This window comes from Giraffa tippelskirchi, chromosome Y (genome assembly GCF_054371585.1).
Source record: "Giraffa tippelskirchi isolate mGirTip1 chromosome Y, T2T-mGirTip1v1.2.pri, whole genome shotgun sequence".
Lineage (NCBI taxonomy): Eukaryota > Metazoa > Chordata > Mammalia > Artiodactyla > Giraffidae > Giraffa > Giraffa tippelskirchi.
Genome location: NC_137290.1, coordinates 26,490,324 through 26,514,603, shown reverse-complemented (window position 1 = coordinate 26,514,603; position 24,280 = coordinate 26,490,324). Strand labels below are relative to the sequence as shown.

Genomic DNA, 24,280 nt, shown 5'->3' with positions numbered 1-24,280 from the left:
TGCTCCTGTTCATGGGGTCCCAAAGAGTCAGGCACGACTGAGCGACTGAACTGAACTGAACTGAAAGCCTATTTCATTTTGCATTCTAGGATGTCTGGCTCTACTTGAGTGATCATACCATCATGGTTATCTAGGTCATGAAGATCTTTTAGTAAGTTCTAATAAGAGGGACTGATATTTGGGAAAGATTATGTGACATTCACAGGCTTCTCTTTGAACTAAGGAATCTGGATACATAGTTTTTGGTTACAACAGTTGAGTCCCTTCCATTTGCTAACTTTAAACTCTCAGACACTAATTCACCAACACTGCTATGACTCTGAGATAATGTGAACATCCCTGTGACACTAATTCCTTACTTAGATACTCCTTCCTTACTAATTCCTTACTTAGATAGGCTCTGGAGGTTGAGTCATTTCTTCTAAGGCTACATAGATTCTTTCAATGACATATAGATTAAATTTATATGTTGTGGATATGCTATGAGCCAGGGCCTGCATCAAAGTGTTTTGGCAGATTTTGAAAGTGTTTTTGGCCCTGGGGTCCACAGCAACTGATCAGTATTTGCTTTTTGAGTCTCAGTCAGTGAAAGTTGCTCAGTCATGTTCAACTCTTTGTGACCCCTGTCCAGAATACTGGAGTGTGTAGCCATGACCTTCTCCAGGGGATGTTCCCAACCAGGGATCAAAGCTTGGTCATACATTGCCAGCAGTTTTTTTACTAGCTGAGCTACAAGGGAAGTCCAAGAATACTGGAGTGGGTAGCCTATCCCTTCTCCATGGGATCTTTCCAACCCAGGAATTGAACTCTGGTCTCCTGCATTGCAGGTAGATTATTTACCAACTGAGCTATCTGGGAAGCCTGCAATTCAGTAAGGACACAATATATAAAGGCCTGAGCAACTTTCCGTATCCAGGAACTCAAATCCTAGAGTAGCCCATGATTCCTAAAATCCTCTTGTCTCAAAGTATCTGGCTTCAAGGATTGATCTCATTCTCATGTCCCAAGGCTTTGGTGCCCTGGAGGATTATAAGACCCAGATATTGGACAAAAATCTGATGTATTTGTGCTTTAGTCTTTGACATCTTATAATTACAATTGGCTAGGAGAAGACAGTGGCACCCCACTCCAGTACTCTTGCCTGGAAAATGCCATGACAGAGGAGGCTGGTAGGCTGCAGTCCATGGTGTCGCTAGGAGTCGGACATGACTGAGTGACTTCATTTTCACTTTTAACTTTCATGCACTGGAGAAGGAAATGGCAACCCACTCCAGTATTCTTGCCTGGAGAATCCCAGGGATGGGGAAGCCTGGTGGGCTGCCGTCTATGGGGTCACACAGAGTCGAACACGACTGAAGCAACTTGGCAGTAGCAGCAGCAGCAGGAAATTTAATGGTTGCTCTGTGGCCAAGGAGCCTAATTCTTCAGTGGCTATACATAACAAGATGTCATTCAAAACTGTAGCCTGTTGATCTGCAAATCTTTTTAAGACAAAGCCAATCCGAATAAGTGAGAGCTGTCTCAAAACCCTGTGGTAACACAGTCCAAGAGAGTCGCACATTTGGATGAATGGGGTCCTTGAAAACAAACCAAAACTGACTTACCTTGGCTAATGGAATGTTGATAAAGTTTAAATCTAGAACTGTAAACCATTTTTGGCATTTTCAGGTACAGTTGAGGACAAAGTATAAAGATTGGGAACCACAGGGGTGTAAGGGAACAAGTGTCTCATTGGTAATTCTCAAATCTTGAACCAGGTGTTACTGACCACTAGGCCTCCTGACCCCTAATATAGAGGAATTACAAGGGTTATTACAAGATCCTAATAACCCTTCTTGTAAGTTCTATGATCGGTCACAGTCCTTCCTTGGCCTTTGGCCTTAGGGGATATTATTTTTGATGAGGGAAAGAAGTAGGGTCTTTAAGTCTGATAAACTTAGCTCTGCATACTTAGCTATTCCAATTTGTCTCCCTCAGCCCATACTTCTGGATCCACCTAGGGGGTGGAGGGGTCCATGTTCATGTGCATAGTAGCTTTAATTATTACCAATATATCTCATCCCAACAAGAAAAAAGGGTTCTCGGGCATTATTAAAAAGGCATGTGAGTTTAAAAAGAACCAGAGTCTCAATTACAGATATGAGGTTGACTAAAATAGTACTTTTTTATTTGGCCAGTCTTCTTATGGCTGCAGATGCAGAGAGCAGACCGGAAGTCTCAGTGAAAACAGAGAATGTAGCCCCAGTATACAAAAAGAAATCAGTAAGCCAGCCACCATCAGTTGTACCCTGGACTGCTCAGATGTTATTGTAAAGGGGAACTGTGTGGGGACCCCAGGCATCATCAGTCTTGGTTACTGGGAGGTTCCAATTACTGGGGCCTCTGTCTCAGGGGATTATTCCTCCTCCAGTGTGTTCCTTTATAGACCAGGCCCGGGGCCAGGGGCAGCATAGATGCCTGAGGACATTCTCACTTGAAGTGTCCCTCCTTTCCACACAGATAACTTATCTGCCCCTTACCTGGGACTCCCTGCGCTTGAGGCACCCCTTGAGTCCCTGACTGCTTCATTATAGCCTGTACAGCCATGACTAGGGCCTCAGTTTTTCCTTAGTCCTTGACTGTTTACATTTCTCTTCTTAGTGCACACCCATAGGTGGAAATCAGTTTCATAAGACTGTCCCTCCATCTTTAGACACTCGTGAAAAGTAGTGTGCCAAACTTGGTTACCCACACTTCTGCAAAACTTGGTTAAAAATTACAGGTTCTCATTATCCCCATCTTCAGATTCAATAATTTACTGTAGTGCGTCATATAACCCAGAAAAATATTTCCTACATTTACTTTATTATAAAGGAAACAAACAGAATAGCCAGAAGACACAGGTCTGGAAAGATCTCAACCTTTCCATGGAGTTTAAGTTATATGTTTCTGGTATGTGGATGCATTTTCCCCACCAACCTGGAAGCTATACAAACCAGTTTGTTTGGTCTTAAAAAGTTCCAATACACATGTATAATTGGTGAAGTTGGTCATTAATGATTAACTGAATCCCTAATTCCTCCCATTTCTCAGGAAATCAGGAGTTAAGGGAAACTTCTAAATCTCTAATTTCATGGTTAGTTTCACTGGTAACAAGCCCCCATTCTAAAGCTGTCAAGGGGCAACCAGAAGTCACCTCCTTAGTGTAAACTCATGTATTTTTGAAAGAATCTTATAAATAACAAAATGCAGCTCTGTGACCAAAACCACTCAGGCAATTCCAAAGGTTTTAGCAATTCTCTGCCAGAAACTGGAACAAAAAGTCTAGTATGTATCAAATACATATATACATATTTTATATGGGATTCCGGGGTAGCTCAGCTGGTAAAGAATCAGTCTGTAATGCAGGAGACCTTGGTTCAATTCCTGATTGGTAAAGTACCCCTGGAGAAGGGATAGACTACCCAATCCAGTATTCCTGGGCTTCCCTGCTGTCTCAGATGGTAAAGAATCCACTTGCAAAGCAGGAGTCCTGGGTTCCATCCCTGCGTTGTAAAGATCTTGTGATGGAGGGCATGGCAACCCACTCTAGTATTCTTGCCTGGAGAATCCCTATGGACAGAGGAGCCTGGTGGACTATAGTCCATGGGGTAGCAAAGAGTTGGACATGACTAAGCACAGCATACACATATTATATATATATATATATATCTGTGTGTATATGTAATATATGTTTTATATATGTGTATTATATATATATATAAATTCAATTACACACACACCTATATGTATATGTGCACATACACACATATGTTCAGAATGAAACACAAGTCCCTGTGTTGCAGGAAGGGGGGGGTAACCCTTCCAGGCCCCAAGAGTGGGCTCTTACCTGACACTCAGAAATAAATTGTCTGAGGAAACACTTGTGCTAACAAAGCAAGTGACTTTATTGGGAAAGAGCACCCAGATGGAGAGCAGTAGGATAAGGCAACCCAGGAGAACTGCTCTGCCAGATGGCTGGGAAGCCTTGGGTTTTATGGTGATGGGCTTAGTTTCCAAGTTGTCTTTGGCCAGGTAGTTTCACGTAAGGTCCTTCCTGGTGGTGCATACATTGTTCAACCAAGAAGGATGCCAGTGAAGATAATTATGGGAGGTGTATGAACACATGGTGTCTTATTTTGATCTTTCCTGAACTCTTCTGTTGGTGGTGGCTTATTATGTCCATGTTCCTTACCAGGACCTCCTGTCATAAAATAACTCACATAAATGGTTACTATGATGCCTGGCTAGGGTGGGCAGTTTCAGTGTGTTTCCCAGAACATTTATATAAACACCAATTCATCAGAGTTTATAGACCAAGGCTATATCATGGCATTTATAGGGATGCTTTCCACTGACCCTTCCATAGACTTTCCAATGGTTGGATCATGGTACTTATAGGGATACTTTCCATAGACTAGACAGATAACAATTATATGCATTATATGAAATTGATCTTTATGCAAAGTAAAACTGTTTCCTTTTATGGGTCTTATGGCTTATACCTAATAATGTAGGTCAACTCATGGCTTCCAAGTCTGCATATTGAAAGGACAAGTTCAGAATATAGTGAGAAATCAAGAAAATTTTATTTCAATAATTATTAATTTCTTAATCCTGAAGAAATAAAATATGGAAAGAAAAAAAAGATTAAATCTTGGTGTCTTGAGAAAATCACATTATGTGTCAACTACAAATTGCCACTTGCCAAGAGCACTGCCAATAGCTGAACAAGGACATTTACTATCTGCCCTGTGCTGCTTCAGCTGCCAACTACCAGCACCCCTTGAGAAAGTCCAGGGTGGAGTGAGGCATTCTGTGTTCCAGGGACTCTAGTCAGACAGGTTTTAGATAGCTGGTCATTTTCAGGAACTGATCTCATGATCCCAATCCCTTCATTTCCTCATGGTTCCTGCTGCTGCTAAGTCACTTCAGTAGTGTCAGACTCTGTGCGTCCCCGTAGATGGCAGCCCACCAGGCTCCGCCGTCCCCAGGATTCTCCAGGCAAGAACACTGGAGTGGGTTGCCATTTTCTTCTCCAATGCATGAAAGGGATAAGTTAAAGTGAAGTCGCTCAGTTGTGTCTGACTCTTTGCAACCCCGTGGACTGCAGCCTACCAGGCTCTTCTGTCCATGGGATTTTCCAGGCAAGAGTACTGGAGTGGGGTGCCATTGCCTTCTCCTCATGGTTAGAAAAGCACTAAATCCCTTCATGGTGACATCAGCTCCTTGACTACCAGAAATTCTTTTGTGAACTGAATGCTTGATTGTATTGAGCTCCCCTTCACCAGGGGCTTCCCTGTTGGCTCAGTTGGTAAAGAACCTGTTTGCAATCCAAGAGATCTGGATTTGATCCCTGGGTCAGGAAGATCCCCTGGATGAGGAAATGGTAAGACACTATGGAGAATTCCATGGACAGAGAAACTGTAGATTTCCGTCCACGTAGTCACAAAGAATCTGACACGCATGAGCAATTAACACTTTCGCCTTCTCCTTCACCACAATATTATGTATTGACCTCTTCTGACCCACCTCTTTGGAGCAGTCTCTCAGAGCTATCTGAGGTACTGTCTCCTGGGCTGCAGTCCTGATTTTGCTCCAAATACAACTTGTAACTCTCAAGTTGTGCATCTTTTTTAGTTGACTGAAATTTGAATATTACTTAACTCAGGGATGGAGGAGCCTGGTGGGCTACTGTCTATGGGGTTGCACAGAGGTGGACACAACTGAAGCAACTTAAGAGCAGCAGCATGAACAAAATTAAATCTTTAAGTGGTATAGCTAAAATCCTATTTTATGGCATAAATATAATTTTCAGTGACTGCCATGTAATTAAATGACAGTAAAACTAAAGCAGTTTTAATTGTCACAATAGGCAGATAGCTATGAGAACAGAAATGGAGAGAGTGGCCATGTGGCAGGAAACTATTCATCCTGTTAACAGCACGAGGCCACAGGCAGACAAAAGCAGGAATGTCCAGACTGACATGAAATCACCCATTTTGAATGATAAGTGTCCCAAAGTCAGTAAAGAAATGTGGGGAATGGAAGGAATCTCTTGTATTCAAATGTAACCTATTGTTTATTATGCCTTCATTACAAAAAAAATGAGCCTTGCAAAAAAGAAATACCAGATCATTCATCAACACCATGACACTTCTGATCTAAGCTAAATAAGTACAAGAGTCCCTCCTCCCCTCAGGAAACTGGAGCTGGGATGAAAATCAGGGAAAGGACCTCCAAAATCCTTCCCCTGTGAATATTCCACCCCTTCATTTGTATGCCCCTCATAGCTGGCTTACCAAAGAAGTGCAGACTAGCACTTCCTCACCTGTCTACCCGCTCTCCCTCTAAGGACAAACCCATGCTTAACTAAAACACCGATTTTACTTCTTCATCTTCCTATCTTGAAATTCTCTCTGCAGTAAGGCAAGAACCTTAATCTTACTGGGGACTCATGGAGAAGGAACAAATATAGCTTAACAACTAGTAGAAAACTGTATTTTTTTTTCATTAATAGGAGAGACTGATTTACCTTAGAAGTCACCAAATTGGAGAGTATTTTTAGAAATAAAAGCAAAGGTATCTTTAACAACTTAGCAGAAATTACAACAATTTGAAGTTTTATCTTTATGCAGGTTAAGAAGCAGCATTTAGAACTAGACAAGGAACAGACTGGTTCCAAATCGGGAAAGGAGTACGTCAAGGCTGTATACTATCATTCTGCTTATTTAACTTATATACAGAGTACATCATATGAAATGTCAGATAAGCTGGAATCAAAAGATTGCTGGGAGAAGTATCAATAATCTCAGATGACACCACCCTTATGTCAGAAAGCAAAGAGGAATTCAAGAGCTTCTTTTTTTTTTTAAATAAATTTATTTATTTTAGTTGAGGTCTAATTACTTAACAATATTGTAGTGGTTTTTGTCATACATTGACATGAATCAGCCATGGGTTTACATGTGTTCCCCATCCTGAACTCCCTTCTCACCTCCCTCCCCATCCCATCTCTCTGGGTCATCCCATTGCCCCAGTGCTGAGCATTTGTCTCATGCATTGGACCTGGACTGGTGTTCTTAATGAATGTGAAAGAGGAGAGTGAAAAAGCTGGCTCACTCAGCATTCAAAAAGTGAAGATCATAGCATCTGGTCCCACAGCTTCACGGCAAATACAGATAAGGAAAATATGGAAACAGTGACAGACTTTTCACTGGAAAAATTGGTCTTACATTAAGAATTCTATCAGGTATCACAGTAAGAAAAAAAAATAGATTGTGTATAAAAAGCCAAACACTTTTAGAAAGTTATGCAACTTTTTTAATTTCAAGATAAAAATTCTTAACACAAACTACTAAAAGTTTACAACACATACAAAACTAATGAAAAATCACAAGTGAAAAAAGTTTTCTCTAACACAAAAATATCAAATATAAACAAGCAACATACGGGAAGATAACCCCTTTAAGCCAAGACATTTTCAAGGACTTTTTTCCACTTTACTCTGGCTATATAAATTTAGATGATTTCAGAGTTACTAAACACTAAACAAATTATGCCTTGTAAGTGCTCACCTGGACAGTGCTGCCTGGTGAACTTCATGTAAAATATCAATATGTCACTTTTATGCACTGCCCTTTGTCTTGAAAATGTATTTAACTATGCCTTTGACTTCTAACATGTGGAACAATCCTAAGAAATTTCTGAATCTGTCTTCTGAGTTTTCCTCAAATGGTATTTTAATTTTATTGTTAATTAAACCTTTAACAAGTAAATTTCCCCTAACTTGCTGTTATTTTAAAAGGAAATTGCAAATTTCTCCACTAATTTTGCAAATTCCAATTTGTTCTGCAGCTGTTATACTCCTCTCTTAATAAAAAGTTGATGTGTTATTGATACCTAAATTTACCTATAAAAACCCTTAGCTTTTCTTATAGATAAGCCTATACTTTGGGGTTATATCAAGTACTCCAAAATGAAGTTAAAATTAGTATTACTTAAAACATTGGCTTTCCAACAAATCTAGAACTACTTCCTTTCATTAAGATACATGCTCAGAATACTTAAAGAGTTCAATCTCAACTTAGGTGCAAATTGTTTTCTTTTTAATTGTGGTTGGCACTTTTTTCATTTGCCACTTGAATGGATAAGAAGACTGATACTTAACTTTAGCCTTCCTAAACATTTTAGTCATACATCTAAATTTTCTTCTGATTTATACTATTGTTTTAAAAAGTTAGATTCAAAATTTCAGTAAAGATGCAAACACTGCTTTCAGGTTTTTTAGAGACTTGTCAAACCTTTTATACACCGCTTTCAAAAATAACGTAATATTGTTAACCTAAACAGAAAGCAGGTACAGCTTGCAATGGAGAAATATCATAATGCTTAATTCTGAGCACATTCATGTGCTAAGACACAAAGGGAAACTTTAAGCAAACAGCACAATTCACCTTCCAAGCAAGTGTTTTTATGTTTAACTCACCACTAAAATAAACAACAGCATTCACAAAACATACTCTGAAAATTTAGACACTAAATTTAAAAACTTTAACTTCTATTTTTCAATTAGCAGTAACAACTATGAAATTACATTGAATAACTATTTTTCAACTTATCTGAAAACTCATGGAGGGGAAAGTTTACAGCTCTTCCCTCCAAAAGTAACATTTTTTCTCCAGTAATACTCAAGTTATCAATTCAAACAGAAACTCACAAAAATTTTTCCCATGACAAGAAAACATGGTAAGTGACTATCATTTTTAGTATCTGTTTCGGCCTACTCTTTCAGATCGGCTTCCCCCATGGCCTCTCCTGGAAGCCTCACAACCTGAGCTACTGTATGACTCACGAGGAGCATGGTACACCCTATCCTTGGAGGATGGTATACCCCTATCCTGGGAGGATGGAAATCCTCGTTCTTGTCTTCCACCATGGTCACGAACGCTTAAGTATGTATCACTTTGGCTGCTTGGGTAACTTTTCCAACCTCCTCCATATTTATCTCTTGTACTGCTATAATCATCATAGCGACTGCTTCTGCCATAACTCAGAGGTGGACCTCTTTCTGATGGAGCACCATGGGAGCCCCCTGTGAAATTAACAATTAACAAAATTAAAAACTTTTCCCGTTACTGCTATAACATGCCTGTAAAATACTAAATCTTTGAAAGGATAGCCTTTATCTGCCTCTGTGGTGAATATACGAATTAGTAGCAATGGTGAAGGAGCTTTCACATTTATTTATTTAAAAGATCAGTATTTTTAGCTCCGGTAGTTTAAATGTTAATTTTTTGGGAAAGACTAAAATTTTGAACTTCATAATGTTCTTATGCTTAATACTCTTAATAGCACTCTTGTTTTTAAAAATGTTACAATAACTTTTGTGATTAAAAAATGTGAGCTGCCAATTTACCCTTCATATCATTTTACATGACTGATCAAAAATAATTCAAAGACTTTCAAACCAATCAATTAGGTAATTTTCTTTTTGAGAAATTAGAAGTAAACCTGAGTAAATGATAAAGATCTAGCTTGTCATTTTTAAGTTGTAACTGTACTCTTACCATAACTCTTATATGAATCCCTGTAAGAGCCTCCACTTCGACGTTCAGAATAATCTCTATCACGACTTCCACCAGAGCCATCATGATCACTAAATTTAAGAGAATTAATGTTACAAATAAGAAATTCTGTAAGCTATTTGATTAAAAACAGAATTGTTTATAGTACCTATGTCCTCTAGAGGAATGATCATCCCGAGAACTTGAATGGCCATAATCACGGTATGCATAGTCTCTAGATGGTGGAGCATAATCCTTGGTGTCTCGGGAACCTGGATAATCTCTGCCTGAGTAACTTAAAACATACAAACAAAAAAAATTAAACGAAAAGAACTCATACAGAAAGAAAGCTTTAAATGTGCAAAGGACTTCAAGATACTTTTCTTCAAGGAAGATATATATATAACAAGAATATAAAACACTGCTTAACATAATTGTTTTTTAGGGGAATACAGTTTCTCAATCAGAATGAGATACCTACTCCACACCTAGTAGACAGGCAATATATATGTATTTATAAAATATAAAACATCAAGTGTCGGTGAGCATGTAGAGAAACTGAAATCCTGTGTGTGCATGGTAGAAATATAAAGTTGTGTCCAACTCTTACTGACCTGGTGGACTGTAGCTCTCTATTGATGAGATTTTCCAAGCAAGAATATGGAGTAAGTTGCTGTTTTCTTATCCAGGGGATCTTCTCCACCTTGGGATTGAACCTGAGTCTCTTGCACTGGCAGCTGAGCTCTTAGTGTTGCACCACCAGTGCAGTTATGGAGAAGATGAATGGTTCCTTAAAATACTGAAATTACTGTATGACCCATGAATTCCAATTCAGAGTTGACACTCCAAATTGAAGACAGGTACTCAAATGTTTGTACACATTAACCACAAAGATGGATAAACAAACCATCTTAACTATACATACAATGGTAGTTAACCCCAACTCAAAAACTGAAGTACTGATTCTTGCTTCAGCAAGGATTATCTTTGAAAACACTCACACTAATGGAAAAGCCACATATTAAAGGTCACATATTTTTAGGGCTTCCCTGGTGGCTCAATTGGTAAAGAATATGCCTGCAATGTGGAAGGCCAGGGTTCAATCCCTCAGGAAGATCCGCCGGAGAAGAGAATGGCTACCCACTACAGTATTCTCACCTGGAGAAATCCATGGACAGCGGAGCCTAGCAGGCTACAGTGAACGTATGATATATTTAGGATCAGGTAAATTTACAGACACATGACATAGGTGGGCGTTTACTAGGGACACGGGGGGGGATAAAATAGGAGCAGCTGCTTATGGATTTTGTTTTAGGGTGATGAAATATTTTGGAACTGAACAGAGATAGTGTTTGCAGAATTCTGAGTATTCTAAATGCTACTGAATTGTTCACTTTTCCGAGATGACCCGGAGGTATGGGATGGGGACGGATGGTGGGAGGGGGGTTCTGGAAGAGGAACACATGTATACCCATGATGGGTTCATGTCAATGTATGGCAAAACAAATACAATATTGTAAAGTTAAAAAATAGATAAATAAACTAATTTAAAAAAGAAAAAAATATTGTTAGATAAATTTTACCTCAACAAAATTAACTATGAGTTAAAAATTCATATATTTTGTTTTTCTTTACCTGTTTTTAGTAGCATAACCATCATCTCTTGGTGACACATAGTTATCTCTCCGAGAAGACACTGGCTCTCTACGAGGACCTCCTCTGTAATTTTCTCTCCGCAATACTGGACCTTTAATTTAAAAGTGCTTATATAAATAAGTATCTCAGAATTGAGAGTAATATTTAAAAGAAAAATTCAAAAGACTGTTATCTTTTTTCCAAAACAATTTTAAAAAATTACTTATAAAATCCCATTAATGCACATTAATTTCCTTTATAAATGTAATTCCTGAACATTTTATTTCCTGACACCTGCTCCCTGTACATTTTGCATAATCTTTAAATTACCAGTAATAGAAGCCCTCAAAACTTGAGTAAAGTCTAATTAATTTTTGGAAACTATTATCAGACATTCAATCACCAAATAGTTGATTCTCTCCCAATGTTGATAAATTTAACATAAACTGCAACCTGAATTACTGACCTTTCTAAGTGATATTACTATTGAGTTCAACAACTCATTAGTAAAAAAGGGCTCATTTGAAAAATGCTACCTCTTCCAAAACAGGAAACTATTTCTCATAAATAATGTTCCCTTCTTGTGTTAATTCTTACTAATTCTTCAGACTTCTCTTGTTTTGTTTGCTTACTAGGCTAATAAGTCTAATGAAATTTTAGGTTTCTCAGCTTCTTTTGTATTTTGAAATCAATACCATATTACCCTTGGCTTCATTAATATTCTATACATAAAATGGCAATATGATAATGATTCAAAGTTTTTACTGTACCAAGAGTCAAACAACAATGTAAAAATATGTTAAGAATACAAACTACAGTTAATATGGCAAGTTTCAGTTACTGTTTATAATTAAATTAAATAGGTAGCCAATATAACATAGCTAAACTACTCTACATTCCAAGATGCTGACTCATAGGATATTAGTTTTCATGAACATACTGATCTTGAAACCATGTGAAAAATCCTACTAAGCACCAAATGTTAGCAACTTAAAAAAAATCTCAGAGAAATTCTCTAGCAAGCATAGACTTAAAGGAAATGTCTTCCCCAATTCTATGTTAATCATCTACCACACATCTATAATTAGATGCTAAAGAATTATTTAGCCAGGACACGGAAGCAACCTAGACGTCCATCAGCAGACTAATGAATAAGAAAGCTTTGGTACATATACACAATGGAATATTACTCAGCCATTAAAAAGAATACATTTGAATCAGTTCTAATGAGGTGGATGAAACTGGAGCCTATTATACAGAGTGAAGTAAGCCAGAAAGAAAAAGACCAATACAGTATACTAATGCATATATATGGAATTTAAAAAGATGGTAACAACAACCCTATATTTGACACAGCAAGAGAGACACAGATGTATGGAACAGTCTTTTGGACTCTGTGGGAGAAGGCAAGGCTGGGATGATTTGGGAGAATGACATTGAAACATGTATATTATCCTATGTGAAACGAATCACCAGTCCAGGTTCGATCCATGAGACAGGGTGCTCGGGGCTGGTGCACTGGGATGACCCAGAGGGAAGGGATGGGGAGGGAGGTAGGAGGGGGGTTCAGGATGGGGAACACATGTACACCCATGGCAGATTCATTGTAGTGGCAAAACCACTACAATATTGTAAAGTAATAAGCCTCCAATTAAAATAAATAAATTTATATTAATAAAATAAAATGACAGCTGATCAAAAAAATATTTTCCAGCCATGAATCAAAAAATTGTGATCAATAAACATGTCCATATAATTCCCCTTTAATTTTGCTTCTTAAAGTTAAGCATTCATTTTAAAATAGCTCACTTCTACTAACTACTAAGAAACAATAGTCTCTGTATTATATAGCGTTTACCTTGGCCTCTCATTCCACTACTGCTTCGACTTTGAGCAGAAGGAGCAGACCTTTTAGGAGAAGGACCTTCATTTCTTGAAGATGGTCCTCTTTTAACTGGATAGGGTCCTCTTGAAGAGCTCGTGTTTAGACCATATCCATTATCACCTGCATTTCAATGAAATCTTTTAAGTAGAATAAACATTCTTAATGTTTAAGTTTTGCTTACTGTTTATAGATCTTTACTAAAAAACTACCATTGCTTTCAGCATTTGTATTTGTCTAAACCAATAAAACTATTTCCTCATATGATACATCAGTTAGTACAATTCAGTCAGTTTGCAAAATTTACAAAATGATTCAAGAACCACTGCTGTAACAGTAGTCTGAAGAGAATAGAGGAAGTAGAGAAAAAATCCTGCTTATAAGTGAATCCACACAGATCAAGTCTGTTTGGTTCAAGGTTCAACCCTTACTGTTAATTTTTTGAGAAAAAGGCTATGTTCTGTTCAACTTTAATAGTATTTAAGAATGTGTGGTAAGTAATAAAAAAATATCGTTTTATCTAACTATAAAAATGTACAGATGTATTCCAATTACACTTGGCAGAGTATGAGCTAGTAAACTTTTCTCCTCATCTCCTGAGAAAACAACAGAACTGTGTCATCTTATAATGAACACACCCTACAACTGACCTTTTAAAAACACTTTCTAAGAATCACACATATGGTTGTCAAAAACAGAAGTGAAATGTTTTATTTTTCAAGATTGGTTATTGTTAGTAGAGGAGACAAAGTATGTTAGATATATGGAAGTTTATGAATGGAAAGTGCCTCCCTTCTTACCAAGTAAAAACTTCTTTGAAAATATTTCATACCATTTTCAGTAATTCATTGTTCTCAAACACACACAAACATATGTATGTATGTACATATATGTAAATATACATACAAAATAAAGGCTTTTACATCTGTATCAAAGATAACTTTTCCCAAATGCAAATTTTATTACAAGAGAACCCAGGAACAAAACCACCATATCAAAATGACAGTGGAGATTTGCATAGATTTGTCTGTACATATATGCTCAAGACAACTACTACAAGGTCAGTCCAAAAATACAGAATTTTCACCCCTGAACTGTGGTTATCTGTTATTGTAATCTTCAAAGTTATCCAGTACTTTTTACAATACAGTAGGAAAATTATGAGAGTGTGTCAATGTATTTTTAATAGTTTAAATAAAGTTATTTGCTCTAAATTGGAAAATTCTAATGTATGATCAATAGCAATGAATTCTTTGGAAAACTCTTAAAGAGGTATCAATAACAATGGTAAAAGAGACTTAACAAAACTTAAGCCATTTTCCTGTAATATGATAAACATTTTTTGCACATAAGTAATTTTATAACTACAACAATTCTTTACAACTTAGAAATAATTCTGATTATCAATAATGGTAATTTCTTATCTAATATATTCTCATAGATTATTCTGCTCATTAAAAATGCAATAAAAATTTAGATTTACTATATATTCAAACTTAACATTTTTCAGTGCTATGGCATTCTTATATTTTAATACATTACCAAAGTGTCCTCCATGTGACACATGCCTTGCTCCACCAATTCCTCCTCTTTCAAATCCCAGATTTCTTGAACAGCCCCTGTTTCTTGCAGGAGGTTGCGGTCTCTGTCTACCACGACTTTCAAAAGATGGTTTGTTGGCTTGTTCTACTTTAATTGTTTTTCCATCCAAAAACTACGATTGAGTATAGCATCAGTAATGTTACCTAAAATTTAACTTATTATTGCAATAAATTAAAAATCAGTATTTTTTCCCCAAAGCAAACACTTTTGTCTGAAATGACTGTGTCCTTCAACATGGTAACTACCTTTCATAAGTCATCCAACACAAAGCATATGTTATTTATGATTAGAACTTCCTGAAAGGTTCTCTGGTATTAAAGGATGAGTATCTCTCCTTTACCATGAAAAAAACACACATCTTTATTTTATATAATAACATGCTTCATTTTAGTAATTCTTCTATTTAAAATTTCAGTTTCCCAAGGGTAAGCAAAAGTATGCATATTACTTAAACAATAGTTATTTGTTCAAAATTATTGTTCCTACCATAATTATACTTTAGCATTTGTTCTATTAGACATGAACATAAAGAAAATTTCTCAATACAATTGCTGCTCTGTATTTACTCTAGTTCTAATAATATTCATTTTTCTTTTTTAAAAAATAGAGCCCTTATTTGGTCTTTAACATTTCTTGCCTTATACAACTGTTTTACTTTAATTGTGTCATGAAATAGTAACTTACCATACAACTTACCATAATGCTACTTCATATTTTTCAGAAATGCTTAAATTTAACTGATCTGCCTTAATCTTTTACAGAGACCAAAGGGAGTTTTGAAAACCTAATAGGAATCATAACTATATAGACTCTTGTTACTTCATATTATTTTTGGAAAACAATTTTAAATACTAAATTCCTACCAGGATTTCTGGCGGAAATGGGCCCTAGATCAATATAATCAGCCTCAAAATCCATTTTTTCCCATCTTAGGGTCTCATTTTCTGTTTCTTGGTTCAAAATATTTTCCACAAATTTATGCACTGCCTTCTTCCCAACTTAGGATTTAGCTAACATTCCTAGCTATATCTAAAAATAGTATCCACCACCCCATAAGCTCTACCAAAATTAGTACTTTATTTTCGTTAGCATTTCTGCATGTAAAATTAATGTTTCTATTTGTACATTTTTTCCTTCACCTTAGAACACCACTGCTCAAGAAAATAAATATTTTGCCTCATCCACAACCATTAATCAGCTACTAAATCAATCAATGCCTGGCAATATAACACCTATTGAATAAAAATTACTCAAGTGTAATTTCAGATTACATGTTCCTGTGCTTGACAACTAGAACAAAAAAAAGAAGAAATAATTACCATCAAGTATTCTCAAGGAAAACTTACTTATGTGACCCAAAGCTGAGTCAAACTTAAATTTTAGGTATTACCATATCTGAAAATATGAAAGTACGAGGGTCACTATGTTCCATATGCCTGAAATATACTAGAACCATAACTATAAATAATAGGGAATTAATGTAGTCACACTAAGGGAATGTAGAATTTCCAGAGATAATTCAGCAACAGGATATCATGAGTACAAAAACCTAATATCCACAATACAAAATGGGCGAGATACAGACTTTTTTTTTTTAATATAACAATCCAAAGAGGGGGGAATTCCTGGACCAAACACAGTACTCTGTAACTAGCTAAAGAAGTGGGATGTGGAGAAAAGTGGGAGGGAAATAACATTTGTATGTTTATGGCTGATTCATGCTGATGTATGGCAGAAACCAACAAAATACTGTAAATCAATTCTTCTACAATTTTTTTTAAAAAGTTCAGCTTCTAAGAGACAAATTTTTATTTGTAACACTGATACAGTGAAGAGTGTCTTAAACAGATAATGCCAAGACTTAAAATACAGTGTGGAATACTGGGCGAGTGATGAAGGTTAAAATCTATTTGTGCTTACACTTGAATGCAAATAGAAGACAGATTTAATGTATTTTGTTAATGTTGGTATTAACTTCAATCTCTTCCCAACCTGAAGATCCAGTATTTACGTGACAAAAAGGACAGTGAAGCCTTACAAAGCATTATACTACTGTAACAAAGAAATCTGTAAATAGTATTAAATGAATACATACATTATTAAGACTTACCTTTCCATTCATTTCTTTGGCAGCATTTGCATCTTCAGGGCTCTCAAAAGTAATGAAAGCAAAGCCTCTCGGCTTGTTTGTGTTCCGATCCTTTATCAAGAGAACTGTAATACACATACATCTTTTTAATTTAACATGTCACAGAAAATTGAACTTTATTATATTCAAAATTATCACTCCTTTGACAATTTCTCATAAGACCCCCCTTTAACATACTTGAATGTTACCAATAGAGGATAGTTCAAACTTTTGAAAGTTACTTTAAAACAACAAAAATCTATATATCATTTTGTATACGATATAAAAATACCATATATTTGAATTTTATATATCATTTCCAGTACTTTTAAAATGAACAGTAAATAATCTTAATAATTCTACAACTATCATATCTTATTCTATTTCATGTCCCATGACCAATAGTACATTTTAAAAGCACTGTTTTCTTCCCTTTTCAGTAAGAGCAGACCCTTTCACTGACTACCAAGTGCTTGCCCAATAGATAATTAAACTAATTTAAGAAAATAATAATAATAAAAAAACGAAAAACCTTAAACTGCTCATAGTTGTCCATCGATATATATTAAATATACATTTGCTTTAAAGAGTTATGTATGTTGATTCAAGTGTTACCTTCCACAATGTCACCATATTTCCCAAATTCAGCTTCAAGAGACTTCTCCGTTATTTCAGCACTGAGGCCTCCTATGAACAGTTTTCCAGGCTGATCTGCTTCCATCATTTTACTGTTAGGTGGCAAAAAATACACAAACCCATAGCAAAGAACAAATTATGAGCCAAAATGTTCAAATTTCATTAAAAAAAATACAAGGAGACTTGTAACACAAAAAGGGAAACAAGCCCTGACCTACTGAATGTTGTTTTTCACAGATGACAAAAGCCTGTAGTTTAAATTACATTAGAAAGCTGCCGTAAAACTGCTGCAATGTTAAAAGACCTCACTCATTAAAACCTAAATTCAGTACCTAAGTTTTATAAAATGTGCATAATATACATTAAACACATTTTCAAATTTTCTCCATTTTCTCATATTTACTTGATTATACAACAAATAATCTTTCAAATATACTTATATTCAAAAATTTCTACAATACTAAGTCATAAAAGTCAGAAAAGAATAAAATACTTTGTTGAGAGAAATTTAACCTGTGGATACTTATTTGGGTAGACTAAGAACCATCGTCCAAACTGAATATTAATGTTTACGAACATAAAATTTTGACCATTTTTGTTAACGATTCGCCATTTGAAAACTAAAACTATAGTTTTAGGTCATGTAATTAAAACAGGTATATTTGTCAAGTATTTCAACTACTGCCACTACCTCGGGGAAAAACTTTAAAAAAAAAGTGCACGTGAAACAAAATGGAGCCTGGGCTGTTACTTCCTGATGCACGGTTAGCTGACACAAGGCAAGGGAAAAAATCTGAGTTATACACCAAAGCAATATTACGTGACTAGCAACCCGAAGCCAAGAGAGAAAAGCTGGATTACGAACCAAAGCAACAGGCCACAACTAGCAGTCCCAAGCCTAGGGGGGAAAGCTGATTTACACACCAAAGCAATAGTCCAGCACAACAAACAGCCTGAGCCAATGGAAAAAAGAAAAAAACCGAATTAAACACCACAGCAACATTCAGCATGACTAGCAGCCCCAAGCGGAAGGAGAAAAGCCCCGTTACACACCAAAGCAACATTCTGCACAACGAACAGTCCCAAGCCAATGGAAAAAAGGCCAAATTATACACCAAAGCTACATTCTGCATGACAGGTACCCCACGTGGAGAGGGAAAAAAAGCCACATTACACACCGAAGCAACATTACACGAGAAACCAAAGCAACATTCCACCCGACTGCTGCTGCTGCTGCTGCTAAACTGCTTCAGTTGTGTTGGACTCTGTGCGACCCCATAGACGACAGCCCACCAGGCTGCCCCGTCCTTTGGATTCTCCAGGTAAGAACACTGGAGTGGGTTGCCATTCCCTTCTCCAATGCATGAAAGTGAAAAGTGAAAGTAAAGTCGTTCAGTCGTGTACGACTCCTACTCGCAGCCCCAAACCAAAGGAAAAAAGCCAAACTGCACACCAGAGCAACATTCAGCATGACTAGTAGCCCCAAGCGGAGGGACAAAAGCTGCGTCACCCACGAAAACAGCATTGCACAGAGCAGTCCCAAGACAACGACAAAAAAAAAAAAAAGCCAATGGGAAAAAATGCCGTATAATACACCAAAGCTACATTCTGCAGGACAAGCGCCCCACAGGGAAAGAAAAAAAAGCCACATTACACACCAAAGCAACATTATGCGAGAAACCAAAGCAACATTCTACGCAATTGCTGCTGCTAAGTTGCGTCAGTTGTGTAGGTCTCTGTGTGACGCCATAGAGGACAGCCCAACAAGCTCCCCCATCCCTGGGATTCTCCAGGCAAGAACACTCGAGTGGGTTGTCATTTCCTTCTCCAATGTATGGAACTGAAAAGTGAAAGGAAAGTCGCTCAGTCTTGTCCGACTTCTACTATCAGCCCCAAACCAAAGCAAAAAAGCCACATTACACACCAGAGCAACATTCAGCACGACAAGCAGCCACAAGCGGAGGGAGAAAAGCCGCGTTACCCACCAAAGCAGTATTCCGCACAACGAGTAGTCCCAAGCCAATGGGGAAAAAAAAAACCGAAAAAAACCCCGTATTACACACCAAAGGTACATTCTGCACGACAAACGCCCAAAGTGAACAGAAAAAAAAAGCCACATTACACACCAAGGCAACATTACTCAAAAAACCAAAGCAACATTCCACCCGAATAGCAGCCCCAAACCAACGGAAAAAAAGCCAAATTACACACCAGATCAACATTCGGCACCATTAGCAGCCCCAGGCAGAGGGAGAAAAGCCGCGTTACCCACCAAAACAGCATTCCGCACAAGGAGCAGTCCAAAGACAACCAAAAAAAAAAAAAAAATCCAACGGAAAAAAGCGGTATTACACACCAAAACAACATTCTGCATGACAAGCACCCCTTGAGGAAAGAAAAAAAAGCCACATTACACACCAAAGCAACATTATGTGAAAAACCAAGGCAACATTCCACCTGAAAAGCAGCCCCACACCAATGGAAAAAAAGTCAAATTACACACCAGAGCAACATTAAGAGGACTGGCAGCCCCAAGCAGAGGGAGAAACTCCGCCTTACCCACCAAAGCAGCATTCCATACAATGAGCAGTCCCAAGCCAATGAAAAAAAACAACAAAAAAAACAAAAAAAAAACAAGCCAACGGAAAACGCCGTATTATACACCAAAGCTACATTCTGCAGGACAAGCGCCTCAAGACGAAAGAAAAAAAAGTCACATTCCACATCAAAGCAACATTACACGAAACACCAAAGCGACATTCTACGCGATTGCTGCTGCTGCTGCTAAGTTGCTTCACTTGTGTCGGACTATGTGCGACGCCATAGACGACAGCCCACCAGGCTCCCCCATCCCTGGGATTCTCCAGGCAATAACAGTGAAATGGGTTGCCATTTCCTTCTCCAATGCATGACGGTGAAAAGTGAAAGGGAAGTCACTCAGTCCTGTCCAACTCCTACTAGCAGCCCTAAGACAACGGAAAAAAGCCGCATTACACACCAGAGCAACATTCACTACGACTAGTAGCCCCAAGCAGAGGGAGAAAAGCCGCGTTACCCACGAAAACAGCAATCTGCACAATGAGCAGTCCCAAGCCAACGGGAAAAAAAAAATGCCAACGGGAAAAAACACCGTATTACACACCAAAGGTACATTCTGCACGACAAGCGTCCAAAGTGGAGAGGAAAAAAAAAAAAGCCACATTACACACCAAAGCAACATTTCGCGAGAAACCAAAGCAACATTCCATGTGAGTAGCAGCCCTAAGCCCACGAGAAAGCCACATTACACACCTGAGCAACATTCAGCACGACTAGCAGCCCCAAGTGGAGTGAGAAAAATGGCGTTACCCACGAAAGCAACATTCCGCACAAGGAGCAGGCCGAAGCCAATGAAAAAAAAAAAATGGCGAACGGAAAAAAAAAGCCGCATGACACACCAAAGCAACATTCTGCACGACTAGCGGCCCCAAGCGGAGGGATAAAAATGGCGTTACCCACGAAAGCAACATTCCGCACAAGGAGCAGGCCGAAGCCAACGAAAAAAAAAAATGGCCAACGGAAAAAAAAAGCCGCATGACACACCAAAGCAACATTCTGCACGACTAGCGGCCCCAAGCGGAGGGATAAAAATGGCGTTACCCACGAAAGCAACATTCCGCACAAGGAGCAGGCCGAAGCCAACGAAAAAAAAAAAAAGGCCAACGGAAAAAAAAAGCCGCATGACACACCAAGCAACATTCTGCACGACTAGCGGCCCCAAGTGGAGAGAAAAAAACGCCACATTACGCACCAAAACAAATTACGCGAGAAACCAAAGCAATATTTCACGTGACCAGCAGCCCGAAACCAATGGGAAAAAAAACGCATTACACACCTGAGCAACATTCAGTACGACTAACAGCCCCAAGCGGAGGGAGAAAAATGGCGTTACCCATGAAAGCAACATCCGCACAATGAGCTGTCCGAAGCCAATGGGAAAAAAAAAAAAAGGCCAACGGAAAAAAAAAGCCGCATGACACACCAAGCAACATTCTGCACGACTAGCGGCCCCAAGTGGAGAGAAAAAAACGCCGCATTACGCACCAAAACAAATTACGCGAGAAACCAAAGCAATATTTCACGTGACCAGCAGCCCGAAACCAATGGGAAAAAAAACGCATTACACACCTGAGCAACATTCAGCACGACTAACAGCCCCAAGCGGAGGGAGAAAAATGGCGTTACCCATGAAAGCAACATGCGCACAATGAGCTGTCCGAAGCCAATGGAAAAAAAAAAAGGCCAACGGAAAAAAAGCCGCATGACACACCAAGCAACATTCTGCACGACTAGCGGCCCCAAATGGAGAGAAAAAAACGCCGCATTACGCACCAAAACAAATTACGCGAGAAACCAAAGCAATATTTCACGTGACCAGCAGCCCGAAACCAATGGGAAAAAAAACGCATTACACACCTGAGCAACATTCAGCACGACTAACAGCCCCAAGCGGAGGGAGAAAAATGGCGTTACCCATAAAAGCAACATGCGCACAATGAGCTGTCCGAAGCCAATGGGAAAAAAAAAAAAGGCCAACGGAAAAAAAAAGCCACATGACACACCAAGCAACATTCTGCACGACTAGCGGCCCCAAATGGAGAGAAAAAAACGCCGCATTACGCACCAAAACAAATTACGCGAGAAACCAAAGCAATATTTCACGTGACCAGCAGCCCGAAACCAATGGGAAAAAAAACGCATTACACACCTGAGCAACATTCAGCACGACTAACAGCCCCAAGCGGAGGGAGAAAAATGGCGTTACCCATGAAAGCAACATGCGCACAATGAGCTGTCCGAAGCCAATGGAAAAAAAAAAAGGCCAACGGAAAAAAAAGCCGCATGACACACCAAGCAACATTCTGCACGACTAGCGGCCCCAAATGGAGAGAAAAAAACGCCGCATTACGCACCAAAACAAATTACGCGAGAAACCAAAGCAATATTTCACGTGACCAGCAGCCCGAAACCAATGGGAAAAAAAACGCATTACACACCTGAGCAACATTCAGCACGACTAGCAGCCCCAAGCGGAGGGAGAAAAATGGCGTTACCCACGAAAGCAACATCCGCAGAACGAGCTGTCCGAAGCCAATGAAAAAAAAAAAAAAGGCCAACGGAAAAAAAAAGCCGCATGACACACCAAAGCAACATTCTGCACGACTAGCAGCCCCAAGCGGAGGGAGAAAAATGGCGTTACCCACGAAAGCAACATTCCGCATAAGGAGCAGGCCGAAGCCAACGGAAAAAAAAAATGGCCAACGCAAAAAAAAAAAAGCCGCATGACACACCAAAGCAACATTCTGCACTACTAGCGGCCCCAAGTGGAGAGAAAAAAACGCCGCATTACACACCAAAACAAATTACGCGAGAAACCAAAGCAATATTTCACGTGACTAGCAGCCCGAAACCAATAGGAAAAAACCGCATTACACACCTGAGCAACATTCAGCACGACTAGCAGCCCCAAGCGGAGGGAGAAAAATGGCGTTACCCACGAAAGAAACATCCGCAGAACGAGCTGTCCGAAGCCAATGAAAAAAAAAAAAAAAAAGGCCAACGGAAAAAAAAGCCGCATGACACACCAAAGCAACATTCTGCACGACTAGCAGCCCCAAGCGGAGGGAGAAAAATGGCGTTACCCACGAAAGCAACATTCCGCACAAGGAGCAGGCCGAAGCCAACGAAAAAAAAAATGGCCATCGGAAAAAAAGAGCCGCCTGACACACCAAAGCAGAATTCCACACAACAAGCAGCCACAAGCCAACGGAAAAATTAGAATTACACACCAGAGCAACATTCAGCACGACTAGCATTCCCAAGTGCAGAGAATGAAATGCCGCATTACACACCAAAGCAAATTACGTGAGAAACCAAACCAACATTCCATCTGACTAGCAGCCCCAAACCAACAGAAAAAAACCGCATTACACACTAGAGCAACATTCAGCACGACTAGCAGCCCCAAGCGGAGGGAGAAAAGCCTCATTACACACCAAAGCAACATTCCACGTGACTAGCAGCCCCAAACCAATGGGAAAAAGCCAAATTGTCCACCAAAGCAACATTCCATGTAACTAGCAGCCCCAAGGCAACGGAAAAAGCCGAATTACACACCAAAAGCAACCAACATTCCTCACTAGTAGCCATAAACTGGTGAATAAAGCCTTAGTGTTACATACCAAAGTAAAGTTACAAAGTAAAAACAGCGTTCTCAGTACCAGGGTAAGAATATGTGACCAGTATATGTTTCCACAGCCACCACCCAGACATTTCAAACCCCCCTCTTTACCCCACCCCCACTCCCATCCTCCCTCCATTCAGACAAAAAAGCCCTCAAACTTCACTGGCTTTCCATTGCTACTTTCCGCACTGATTCACCAAGGAATAAAATTAAAGATACTTTTCAAGAAATAAACTAATAGGACTTTTCAGGATAATGTACATTATATATATATATATACTTTACTCAGGTATTAACTCTTACGGGAAAAACCCTGACAGGAAAAATCGGTCTGAGTTACCATTTTTCTCCAGTAAAAACAGACGCTATACCTAAAAACATGTTCTTGTAAAGTATAAATCTGTCTTTCAATCTTAAAATGCTCTATTCCTTATCTTTTTTTGTCTTGTTCTTCTGAACACGCAACACCAACCTTCTTCCGTCGACCGCTAGCTAAACCAACGTTGAACGCTGCCACGCCTCTTCTGTGAAGAGCATAAGGAACCGGATGTATGGCGGGAGGAGACGAAAATTAGGAACCCGGATGTATC

The 24,280-nt window shown here is 38.7% G+C and overlaps 1 protein-coding gene across 10 annotated transcripts; it reads right to left on the bottom strand.

Moving 5' to 3' along the window:
* Positions 1-7,318: 7,318 nt before the first annotated feature.
* On the bottom strand, positions 7,319-24,218 carry LOC145537843 (RNA-binding motif protein, X chromosome-like). 10 transcript variants are annotated; one of them, XM_081568782.1, is made up of 9 exons: positions 24,062-24,218; positions 17,447-17,559; positions 16,814-16,917; positions 14,644-14,815; positions 13,078-13,224; positions 11,220-11,331; positions 9,754-9,879; positions 9,588-9,676; positions 7,319-9,112 (listed from the first exon to the last, which is right to left on the bottom strand). In XM_081568782.1, exons 2-9 carry the CDS (start codon positions 17,553-17,555, stop codon positions 8,784-8,786), a joined length of 1,188 nt encoding a protein of 395 aa, XP_081424908.1. In that variant the 5' UTR covers positions 17,556-17,559; positions 24,062-24,218; the 3' UTR covers positions 7,319-8,783. The 10 variants fall into 10 exon arrangements, with proteins under 10 accessions (XP_081424908.1, XP_081424907.1, XP_081424910.1 ...); XM_081568781.1 differs by having other exon boundaries at positions 24,163-24,218; XM_081568784.1 differs by having other exon boundaries at positions 9,754-9,867; positions 24,163-24,218.
* Positions 24,219-24,280: the final 62 nt, after the last annotated feature.